This window comes from Mytilus trossulus, chromosome 5 (genome assembly GCF_036588685.1).
Source record: "Mytilus trossulus isolate FHL-02 chromosome 5, PNRI_Mtr1.1.1.hap1, whole genome shotgun sequence".
In the NCBI taxonomy this organism is placed as follows: Eukaryota; Metazoa; Mollusca; class Bivalvia; order Mytilida; family Mytilidae; genus Mytilus; species Mytilus trossulus.
In genome coordinates, this window is record NC_086377.1 from 38,952,663 (window position 1) to 38,965,361 (window position 12,699).

Consider the following 12,699-nt stretch of genomic DNA (forward strand, 5'->3'; position numbering starts at 1 on the left):
GATAATTACTTCAAAATTAAAGTTTTTCATTCTTACATAATTCTAGATAATTCTGCAATTAATAATGTTCCTTTTACTGTTTTAAGTTTCTTAATTTTTCAAAAGACTGTTATGAATTGAACGTATGTTATTAAAGGGACAAACCAGTTCAATTTAATAAAGGGTCCATGTGTTTGTTCGTCTTGCTTGACGAAGTGAGAGTTTGATTTAAAAAAAAAAACACACCAGCAAAAACTTTTAGTGAAAGAGTAATTAGAGCAGTGTGTAAATTTCCAGGACAAATTATAACACTTAGACATTTCAATGAACATGTTAATACCAGTTCCCTGTAACCACCAAAATTGTGTGGCCATGCATATTCTTAAATTTTCTTTATATTGCACATATATGATGATATGTATGTATAATTAAAAAAAACATAACTAATTAATCAAAAAAAATTACGGTTGCCATGGTAATTCAACCAAAACAATTTCCCTCCATTTTTGCCATGCAAAAAGGCAGAAAATGGCATTTTTGTGTGCTAATTTTTTATATGATGTGTTTCTTTGTATATATTCATCTTATGTTCTTTCAATAGACTTTGTCTGATTATTCAATAAATTCAAAATGAAAGATTGTTACATCTTTATAGTTTTTGAATAAAACTACACCAAAATGACTAAATTTCCAGTTTTTGCCAAACAAGAAATCTATTAAAAATGGTGGTTTTTCATTAAAATTTATAGAAAATGCACATGGGTTAGGACTATCTTTTTCAGTTTTGCAATTTAACAGTATACCAACTAATTATTTTTATAAAGTTTCAGTTTGGGGAAACTTATATTTACCTTTTTTATTATACTTTAAAAAATGTCACAAACGGAACTATACATCTGCATTTTCCATTTCTTACTCAATTTGTTAAATTAATGTACATGTAATACAATCAATAGATTTTTTTTTTTTTTTTTTATATCCTTAAAAAACATTTTAAAGGAAATTAGGGTACAGTTTCTGTAAAATAATTAGATTTTACTAATATTAATAGGATTAGAAATACAGAGTTACTGCCCCTTTATTTACTCTCCTTTAGAAAGACTTGTTTTTACTTGTTTACATCACTATCAGAATAACAACATTTGATCAGAGGAATTGTTCTTAATATGATATAAATGGAAGAGACTTGTACATTTCATTTCTATGAAAAATCCCCAATATGTGATGAAGTTGGTAGACATCTAAATTTTGAAAGTTTAAGTACATCAGAACAACAGATAATACAATCAGATATTGGAGTTTTTTGGGGATCTGCTACCTCAAAAAATTACAATATCTGCCCTGCTCATATTGAACTTTTCAAAGACAAGCACAAATCAAGACTGAGGAGGTATGCATGCTGTGTACCAACCTTTTTTGCATCAGAACATGATCATGAAAAACAAAAAACTAAAAGCAAATTTGGACAGGCAATACGAGGTGACAGAAGAATTTCAACAGACCAAATGAGATCAATCTACATAGAGCATAGAGTTGTCATACCTATAGGAACATGTAAGTTTGAATTTGTTAGAGTTATAGAATACATATAAAAATTTATGACACTAATATATAATTATTTATTTATTTTTTGTTTGGGGGGGGGGGGGGGGGGGTTGCCGCCAGGCATACATGTATCAGAGGCAAGGGAATTTTTTTTATTTGTGGTACGGGTAGTGATTTGCATGCACTTACCCTGTTTATATTTAGCTGTCAATATTTTCAATAAATAGGGCCCAATTTAGCCTCAAAATAGCCGTCAATATATTGGTTAAACAGGGCCCATTTTAGCTTCAACACGTTCAACTGGTCTGTGGAGTCATGAACAAGTTGTGTAACATGCAATTTTAAAACTAGTCGATATAAAAAAGAAGATATGGTATTATTGCCAATTTCAATAGGCAACTCTCAACAAGACTTTATTTGTACATGTACAATGAACAAATAAAGCAAAAATTTATTTTTAAACCTGTTAAATGTATTTGTACAATAGAGGGCTGATTGCAGGATAAATTAATTTAATAATATACATTGTAGACAAGACAAGACAAAATATTTTATTTCCTCAGACACGAACGTGTACATGTTTTAATTATTTAGTTGTCTCATTAGACCGTTGGTTTTCCCGTTTGAATGGTTTTACACTAGTATAAATTTTGGGGCCCTTTATAGCTTGTTGTTCGGTGTGAGTCAAGGCTCCGTGTTGAAGGCCGTACTTTAACCTATAATGGTTTAATTTTTAAATTGTTATTTGGATGGAGAGTTGTCTCATTGGCACTAACACCACATCTTCCTATATTCATTTATCATGTTCTCTTAATCAAATAATTCTTTCCTGTACTATTATCATGATTATACTAATTGACAATCCTAAATTGCTTAATTTGGAGAAAGAAAGAAAAACAATATCTAAATGTACCATCTAGAAGCTACGTATACAATACCAATCTTTTTTTGTTGAATTTAAGAAAATATGACAATATTGATTTATACCTTAGACATGCATGGTTGACTGCTGATATTAAAATAATTGTGCTTGAGTGATTTATCTATATCCAACCATTACATTAATTTAAAGAAGACTCATTGTCAATCTATCATCTAATGTATAGATTAGATAACTTATTTTTTAATATAATTAGATAAAATTGAGATTGGAAATAGGGAATGTGTCAAAGAGACAACAACCCGACCAAAGAAAAAACAGCAGCAGAAGCTCACCAACAGGTTTTGAATGTAGCGAATAATTTCAGCACAGATGAACATATGTTCTAAAATTTGCTGGATGCACAATTTTAAATACAACATTACTGCTGAAGTTCTAATGTGTTAATAAAATGAAATTAATTAGAATGAATAATAGTATTATTAATACTATATTGATTTAACCTTTTTTGTGTTGAAATTGAAAATACTAAATTAATGGTATGCAGGTGAACAACTATCAATTGCATTACAGGTATTTGTAGAGTATGTAGAAGAAAATGGCTAGGACAAAAGGGCAATGATGAAAAATGTAATGATCTTATTTGTGGTCCACCATGTACACATTTGGAGGAAGATGATTTTATAGAAAACACTGTATGTAGATTTTCAAATGAATATTTAAATGCAAGTTTTTACACAAAATTACAATATACATGTACATACATGCAAGATTAAGATCATACATGTCCATGTAAAAATATGATTTGCCAATGAGAAAAATATTAATCATATGATAAAAAAAAAACTAATGAAAATACTAACTACTTTTAGGTCACTATGACCATAACATTGAGCAAAACCCATACATGTAGCTTTTGATTGGAAATTAACAGTGTATCTCTTTCTATATATAGGTATAAACAACAATATTTCTGGTATTGATTACTTGTAATATCCAATAATTACATGTATTATATATATATATATATCAAGGGTGCAATGTGATAAATGTTATACAATACTAAGTAAAATTCATATGTCAAAGGGTCATAAATTTCATCTTCTGTTAATATAAGCTGATAAGAACTCTGTAAAATATGTGTTCTGATCTTTTTACCTACATGAAAAACTATTAGTCATGTTAGTGATCCAAAGTTGCTTACATCTAAATATGATAGCATGAAACAGGGTAAAATATTAAACATGAAAAATGTAAAACATTTTATTCTGGAATCATTAAGTAAAAGGCATATATATTTGATTTGAAATAAAAATTTTGAAGGTTATTTTACTTTTATCTCCTTTACTTTTGAAATATTTATACATGCATAAATCACATGGTTGTATTTAAATAACATTTGTGTCAGTTTGTTAGTCTCTACAGTGTTTTGAATATCATACTAAATCATCTACATGTCAGCTTATATACTTTCATTCAGGAACAGCTGAAATGGGATTCAGATGAAATGGATAAATTAAAAGTGAACTTAAAAGACATGGAGCATGTTCAAAGTCTACCAACCCTCACTGCCCTCAGCCAAACCACATCTACATGTATAACTGAAGATTCAAGTCAAAACAGTCAGATTTCAGATTCATCCCTAGTACAAATTGATAAGCTGTCTAACTTGAATATATTTTTACAACAGTCAGGTGTTAGTCCTGTAAAACACATGCAAGGTTCATTCTTATCTAGTGAAAGAACACAAAGGAGATATTTACAAAAAGCCAATGATTGCCTTACAGTGGTAATTGAAGCAATTTGTCCTCAAGAAAAAGAGGCCTTTATGGAAAAATTTGTAGAAAGTCTTTGTAAAAGTACAGCAGTTGAAAATAATCAATCATCTAGATCATGTGGAGTGAATGCTTCAATACTAACGGAAATCTATGACCGGGCAGAAACCTGGACCTTCAGAAGGCAGATTTGATCAATTTTGGCTTTTGAAAACACTTACAGCCAAATAAGACAGGTAAAGTATACATTAAACTGATTACATGTACATTCATATTAACATCCTACTGAGCATGAAGCTTAATGTATGTATAAGAATGTAGCCTTCATAACATTCATCTTAACAATCTCCCATACACGTACATTTCATTCTTCATATTACATGATTACAGTATGGTACATAGTACTGAAATTTTATAGATATATAAGAACATTTGCCATGATGTGGTATGATTGCTAATTTAACAACTCTTAACTAGAGATTAAATGACATAGAAGAAGCAACTACAGGGAAGGTACACTATTCAACAATGAGCAAAACCCATATAGTAAATCAAGCTATACAACACTGAGGCTATTAGTTTTGTTGTTCGAATTCATTTTATAAATGTACTTTTATACATTAAAACTAAAGTAAATTCAAAGTTTTTTAATTAGTTCAGATGATACCTGGTTTAACCTCATACAGGTATTATGCAGCAAAAAAACACATTTCTGAAGTTGGATGTGGCCTGCCTATTCAAGAAATGAAACAGATGAGAGAAAAAATTGACCCATGTCAATTAGAACCATTTCTTGACTTCATAACGTCATCACACATTATCAAAGACCTGCCATTCGGTGAAAGGAAACTGAAACTTTCTACTGGGGATATTATTTGTACACCAAATGTGATCAGGGCTATTGCTCCAACAAGTATCATCAGACAGTACAAGCAGTTTTGTGAAGATGAAGAAATCAAACCATTGGGTTGGTATATAAATAAGTACTGTTAAGATAACCGTGCATTTATTATTTCAATTGATGAACATTTACCTTAATGCGTGTGTTTATGATTAATTAGATTAAAAATATTTATTTCAAAAAAGAAATATTAATTTTGATTTTTTGATTGCTTCATATAATTTTTAGCTCACCTGGTCCCACAGGGCCAAGTGAGCTTTTCCCATCACTTGGAGTCCGTCGTCGTTAACTTTTACAAAAATCTTCTTCTCTGAAACTACTGGGCCAAATTTAACCAAACTTAGCAACAATCATCATTAGGGTATCTAGTTTAAAAAATGTGTCTGGTGACCAGGCCAACAATCCAAGATGGCCGCCATGGCTAAAAATAGAACAATGGGGTAAAATGCAGATTTTGGCTAAAAACTCAAAAACCAAAGCATTTAGATCAAATCTGACATGGGGGTGAAATTCTTCATCAGGTCAAGATCTATCTACCCTTAAATTTTCAGATGAATCGGACAACACGTTGTTAGATTACTGCCCCTGAATTGATTACTTTAAGGAAATTTTACTGATTTGGTTATTATCTTGAATATTATTATAGATAGAGATAAACTGTAAACAGCAATAATGTTCAGCAAAGTAAGAGTTACAAATAAGTCAACAAGACCAAAATGGTCAGTTGACCCCTTTAGGAGTTATTGCCCTTTATAGTCAATTTTTAACCATTTTTCGTAACCCTTGGGTATCTTTTACAAAAATCTTCTTCTCTGAAACTACTGGGCCAAATAATCTAAACTTTGCCACAATCATTTTTTGGGTATGTAGTTAAAAAAATGTGTCCAGTGTGTGGGTGGGTCTTACACAAGGCAGAGTTCTTATTCTTAATTCATTAACATGATAAACATATAATATTATTTAATGACTAATCAAACAACATGTTCTAATTTCTAAATAATAATGTAGAATTGTTTATTTCAGGCACAAGCACAATGTATAAGATTCTGGAAGAGTGTGCTGCTTCTGTAAGACATAGTGTGGAAGGGTTGGACTATTATGTCGCTGAAGGTGGAAGAGCGTTTAGAGATATTGAAGAAGTTTTGGAAGGATTTGAATGTGAAGATGAGAATATCAAAAAGATGAAGGCTGATCTTCTTGAAGTTAAAAGATACTTAAAGTCAGATTATAAGGTATTTTATACTTATATAATACATCTCACCTTTAAAAACATTGCATATGACCATAATCTCTGAACCCTGGTAAAAATAATGGATATTTTTGACATTGTTGTTTCTGATCCTTTTTTTACGCCCAGAAATTGACATTCACGAATTGATGCAATCGAAATTAGTAGCGATATCCAATCAAAATGAACTTTACAAATGATGTGGCATTACAATTGAAATTAGACATTGACATCAAAGGTCAAATATTGATTGTTTCTGCTCTCTGGTTGGGTCGTTTCTTTCACATATTTCCTATTTCAATTCTCAATATTATCTGTATATAAACAATCTTTTTATGAGTGATCTCCATAACTTTGATTTTCTTCAGGTACATGTAAGAGACATGGCTCAAATTGCAGACCATTGCAGATCATATGCACTAGGTGATATAGACAGTAATTTCAGAAATGAATGTTCACATGAACATACACTTTGTTGTACTCAGTGTCTTTTATTAGAAAAATGCGGCAGGGTTAAACATGTTTGTTAGATCTCAACTCTCCCCCTATACCTCTAACCAATGTAGAAAAGTAAACGCATAACAATATGTAATAAAGTATATAAATGAAGGAAAAAAAATTATTACAGAAATATAATGTTAGTGCTTTACTATACAGTATGTTTATTTCATTGTTAAAGGATATATGGTGGCCCTATAGATGCTTTCATCATCATACTTTGGTCTCTAGTGAAAATTTTGTCTCAGTGGAATTCAAATCACATCTTTGGATTTTTATATTAAATTGATTTTGTTTATTTAATGCATTTTCCCAAAATAAAACCTGCAATGGGGTGCATAAATAAATCATATCATACATTGTATAACAGAGGTTGTCATAGATTGCACTTCTCTTGCCTACGTTAATATGAGCTCTTTTATAAATTTTCTCTGCAATCAACTTCTCTAAAATTTGCATTTCAGATGATATGACAGAGGAAGAAGAAGTGGAAGAGTGTGAGCCACCAGCAAAGAAAGCAAAATCTGAAGGAAATATTTACAGTTGTCCTATAGAGGGTTGTGACAGGTCGTTCAAAAATAATAGTGGTCTAGAACAACACATTCTCTTAGGAAATTGTAACTAGCAGTTGGAAAAGCAGTCATTGATGGACAGATCAAAATCAGAGTATAGTGTTAAATTGGATAAACTGTATCCAAAAACTGTTAATAGTTCATGTTCTACTACTTCTGAAACAGCAAATGCAGCAAAAATTGGTTGAGCTCTAAAAATGAAGAAAAAGAAAACGATTTTTAATGTTGAACAAAAACAGTTCATGCAAGACCAGTTTGATATAGGCAAACACACTGGAAGGAAGGTTGATCCTTTTGAGGCAGCCAAGTTAATGATGGTGGAAGTAAAAAATGAAGAGAGAAGATTTAAGAAATCTGAATATCTAACTGGCTCCCAGATTTCTGGTTATTTCTCTAGGCTCTCTCAAAAGGATAGAAAAATGTGCAAAGAGGACATCATAGTTTCTCAGAATGAAGATGACAAATATAAATTGAAAATGTGTGTAATTAAAAAAATGGAGTCCTTGTAAATGCATGTTATTAGTCCCCTACAGGTGAAGTGTAAGGCAACTTTAGTTTGGCACTCTGTCCGTCTGTCTATCTGTCAGTCTGACACATCAGTTTTCCACAATTTTTTCTTTATGATTGAAGATATTGATTTGATATTTGGTATATTTTTTTATCATGACAAGTTACAGATCAAATTTGAATTTTGTTCCGGTTTAACGATTTTCAGAAGAGATATGGTCCTTGAACTTCAGTAAAATAATCAGTTTTCACCTTTTTATGTTATGTGTGAGGATAATGATTTTATATTATGTATGTTGTTTTCTCATATTAAGTTACTGATCAAATTCAAATTCTGTTCTGGTCTGATCGACTGATGGTTTTGTTCAGAGTTGTGATTCTTGAACTTAAAAAAATAATTTAAATAATCCGTTTTTAACTCATGCTTAAAAATATTAACCTTTTAACCTTATAATAGTATTGTTATGCAGTTCATACCATTACAAATTTGTGATCAAGTTCTATTTTTGTTTCATTACAAAGAATTTTAATTCGGTAGGGGACTATGTATTGCCATGCTTGTTGATTTAATTCAGATTGTAAATTTGAAATGTGAAATTATTTTTTTTATTCATTTTGTTAAAACCTCATCAAAATTAGGTTTAATTTTTTGCACATGATTGAAAGTTAGTTATTATATACAGGGAAGAAATTGTTTATTAGGCAATACATGTAATTTAATTTTGGATGTAAGGCCTCTTCTGATTGGCTGACATTATTTTTTTATGAACCCATAGACATAGTTTAGTCATTTGACCGTGACGTCATCAACGTTTATTCATGGTTTTCTACGGTTTAAAATGGAATGGAATAAATTAAATTATAAGAAATAACTGTAATATTTTTTCTGTCTATTCAAAATAACATACAAAAATGTGGTGCACACTGTTAAATAACCCACTATGCGCGTTATTCAGTGTGCACCCAATTTTTTATGTTATTTCTTCATGGACAGAAAAAATATTACAGTTAAATATTTTAATTCCTTCAAGGAAGTTTTTAACAATGCTATTTTACAAACTTTAAATTAAATGCCTTAATCTTTTGATTTTTTTTTACTTAGTATATGTAAGGGCATTTCATGCTTCCCTTGGCCCACTTGAAAAGTCAAAGTCAGAATCATATGAATAATGTATAAGACAGACGATTTGTTGGTTACACATTTTAGACAAATATCAATTTTTTGGTCACTTTGACCTACAGGTTATACATAAAAAACCTCTGTAATATGTTGTCAATTTTTTTAAAGTAAATATAAGTCAGAAAATTTTAAATATATAACTTGTACATTGTTAGCTTTATGTGCAAACCATAAAATCATATACTCTTCTAACTTGTATGATTGTTTTCACTAATCAAACTCTTATATGAGTTTGATAATAATGGTAAGGAGAGTCCATTTTTCAAGATGGGGACTTGTTGAATACATGATATATATGATATGGGGTTTAAGGTATTTCAGTTTGACTATCAATGACAAAATGTTCCAGAGTTGTTCCATGGTGTAAGGTAGTGGCTTGATCAATGCAAAATAATTTTTAAAAATTTTGATCATGTGAACCCAACATTTTTTTATTTGATATTTTAGGGGGGTTGAGGGCATACCGGTTAGCCCTGATCTCACCAACCCTCTACAGAATCTGCCAATAATATTGAAAATTGATTTAGCAAACTACATGGTGATGAAAACCAGTTAAAGTATATCTCCTAGATAAGGTTATCACTTGACCCAATCAAATATAAATTAGTTATGTAATTTTGTAAAAGGGCGTGTCATAAGGAATTTCATTTTTAATTTCATTGTTTAGAGTGGAGTGCTCATTTTCGCCACATCTTTTCATGTTTTCTAGTTTATGTTCAGGTCTAAAAGTTTTTGAAGTATACTGATATTTCTATATGAAGATAACTTCCAATGCAAAATATTCTTAAGATTGAAAAGTGTTTGTTTGAATATAATCATCTGAAAAGTTAGAAATTTCCTCATTTTTTGTAAATGGGGGACACATATTCGCAGTTTTTACACATCTATTTAAAACCAAATAACCGCAGCTTTAAACCACATTGATTAAGTCAATTTCTTTATTATAGATGTATAGTAGCCATTTCAAAGGTGTAAAGCAATGAGATTAAGGGCATTCAGTTAAAAAATTACTAAGAAATACTTCTTTGAATTCGTGTTTTTTCTTCAGGAAATTGGCCAAAAATCGTTGTCTGTTTTTCCGTCCTTTTCGGTAGGTGCCGCAATTTTGTCTCAGTTTTAGAAAATAATCATATTTGTTACACAATATCATTTAGCAGTATATGTCTTCCTTTTCAGCCATCCTTTGAACTTTTTACACCTTAAAATCATAAAAACAGCGAAATTGTGTGCCCGGCGAATATGGGCGTCCCACTCTAAGTTCTGATTACAATTACCTTATGATATTGATAGCCTTAAATAATCAAAAATAATTCCATTATATGTGCAAACATTATGCAGTAATATCATATGAACATCATTTACTTTAGCACTGTCCATAAGATCAGAGATAAAATTTAGATTTTTTTTTTTTTCATTTTTGTTACTATGGCAACAAATTTTTACTAAATTTTGTTTAATTTTATGTCTTTTTCATAATGAAAGGTCTGCACTGTAAGTTTAGCTTATTGATAAGCAAGATGGCAAATAGTACTTGCATTAATTTCTGTTTTCATATTTTTTTACCTTATTTTGTCATTTTTGAAAAATGTGATTTTTAGATTTTTTAGAGTTTTTCCCAATTTTTGATGGGTATTATTACTAAAAAGGTCAAGTTTCCCCAATTTTTTTTTTCAATTTACTTCATCACTATGTATGAGGCAACTAAAATAAAAAATAATTTTAAATCTAACCCATGTGCAAATTTTTTAACGTTTATCTGAAAAAACAACAATTTTCAGTTTTTCATGGGATCGACAAAACTTGAAAAATTGGATATGAAAATGAGACTGAATAATAGAACAGAACAGAAACAACCTCTTTTATTTAAATATAAGATTGATAGAATATTTTAAGATATAGAGAATACAAATATTGTTTTTCATTTTTTTAAGAGAGTTCTGGCCAAACTAGCTTATTTTTAAAGATTTAAGGTGCATTTTCCCCTTAAAAATAGAATGTGGCGTTACCATGGCAACCATTATACAAACAAAGTAAATAAAATTTTTTTTCTTTATATTTGATGACCCTTATCAAATTTTATCAATATGGAGCAAATCCAGAACTATGCGTGCCATGACTCTTTTTTAAAACTTTGATGATTACAGAGAATTGGTATTAAGGAGCATTAAAAGATTAATTTTAACAGCTGGAAGAAACATTCTTGTATTTGTCTAAGCAATTTTATGAGATATTTTTAAGTCTGAATGCTTAATTCAAATGATCCTCTTTTGATAGTTTGAATAAATGTTTTGCATTGTTATAAATAAAATAAGAAAATTGAGTTAAATCGGTGACCATCAATTTGACAGCTAGTGCCCCTTTAAAGTCTTCTATGAATCCAACAGATCTTCCTAATATGTCTCTTTTTTACAGATTTTTTCGTAAAGTTCAAATCTTTCAAATTTCGAAACAGTTCGTTCATGTTAAACAACAGGATTTTCTTCACGCAACTGGTGGTATTCATAAATTTCGTCTTCCCTTTTCAGTTGATGAATCGGGCGTGAATTTGGAGAAAGTGGTACACCAAAAGCTTCACATTTTTAAACAGCTGATTATCCTGGTCTATGATTATTTCTATATGCAGTGGAGTGAATTCTAGCAGGAAAATTTTTCTGGTAGGTAATATCCTAAGGATTTGACTTATTAGCTACATAACTTTGTTTATTTACAAGTTTATCCAATTTCCGAGCAGCCTCTTTGATTGCAAAGTTATGATCTACAGTGCATCTGCTGGTTAAATCCAAGGAAAATCTCCTGTGAATTTTCTCACGGTTTGCTTTCGTCCTTCCGTGAAACATGAATTCACTAACAACTGCCTTATCAATGCTCCGCAATAGTGTTGTCGCCAAGTGTCGTGGTCCCGCAAGTTGTCAGGTGTCGAGTTGACACTATCACAATGCTTCTTGCTGAAACCTCTGTAAGCATGGCTGTCCCCATCTGTTGTTAACTGCCCAATAACTAGAGGCTGTTCATCTTCTGTTTATTGGTCTGCCAGTAATTGCAAGTAATGCAATATGTAAAATTTATACTAATCTTTCAGAAAAGTGTATGATAAAAAATTGTTTTAAAAAGGTAAAGAAAAAAAATAAAGCACCATGGACAGATAATGAATATCTGGAATTAAGAAAAACTGTACAAAAGATTGGCAAAAAACTAAAATTATCTCCCTTTGACCAAAACTTGAAATTATTTTTTTTTCATTATAGTAAACTTTTGAAAAAAGCATATAAATTTGAAAGAAAGCAGTATAAACAAAATATATTAAGTAAACTTAAAATATCTTAAAAGGAATTAATAAAAGAGAAACAAACTCAAATGATTCACCACTTTTTGATCTTAGTGTGCTAGCTAAACACTTTAAAACACAAGGAGAACCAGATAAAATAGATGAAAATTTCAAAAAATTAATATCTAAAGAGGTAGAAAACAAGAGAACAAAAATTAAATGAAAAACAAACAGATGACCCTATTAAAATAGATGAAATAAAAAATGTTATAAAATCACTAAAGGATGGTAAAAGTACTGGCTCAGACTTAATTTGTTATGAAATAATAAAACACAGTAGCCAGGTAATGCTAACTTCATTAGCAAAAT

At 30.2% G+C, this 12,699-nt stretch overlaps 1 protein-coding gene across 1 annotated transcript; it reads left to right on the plus strand.

Annotated features, from left to right (window-relative positions):
• The first annotated feature begins 1,099 nt into the window (after positions 1-1,099).
• LOC134717925 (uncharacterized) lies at positions 1,100-7,431 on the plus strand. Its single transcript, XM_063580423.1, has 7 exons — positions 1,100-1,533; positions 2,978-3,099; positions 3,885-4,415; positions 4,840-5,146; positions 6,104-6,312; positions 6,677-6,785; positions 7,271-7,431. The coding sequence occupies exons 4-7, from the start codon at positions 4,840-4,842 to the stop codon at positions 7,429-7,431; spliced, it is 786 nt and encodes a 261-aa protein (XP_063436493.1). The 5' UTR covers positions 1,100-1,533; positions 2,978-3,099; positions 3,885-4,415.
• Positions 7,432-12,699: the final 5,268 nt, after the last annotated feature.

Bases quoted from the DNA above. Each gene is read 5' to 3' on its own strand.
- LOC134717925 (XM_063580423.1), top strand. From the start codon at position 4,840: ATGATACCTGGTTTAACCTCATACAGGTATTATGCAGCAAAAAAACAC. The intron at 6,313-6,676 runs GTATTTTATACT...GATTTTCTTCAG, and splicing joins ACTTAAAGTCAGATTATAAG to GTACATGTAAGAGACATGGC. The intron at 6,786-7,270 runs GTACTCAGTGTC...TTTGCATTTCAG, and splicing joins ACATGAACATACACTTTGTT to ATGATATGACAGAGGAAGAA.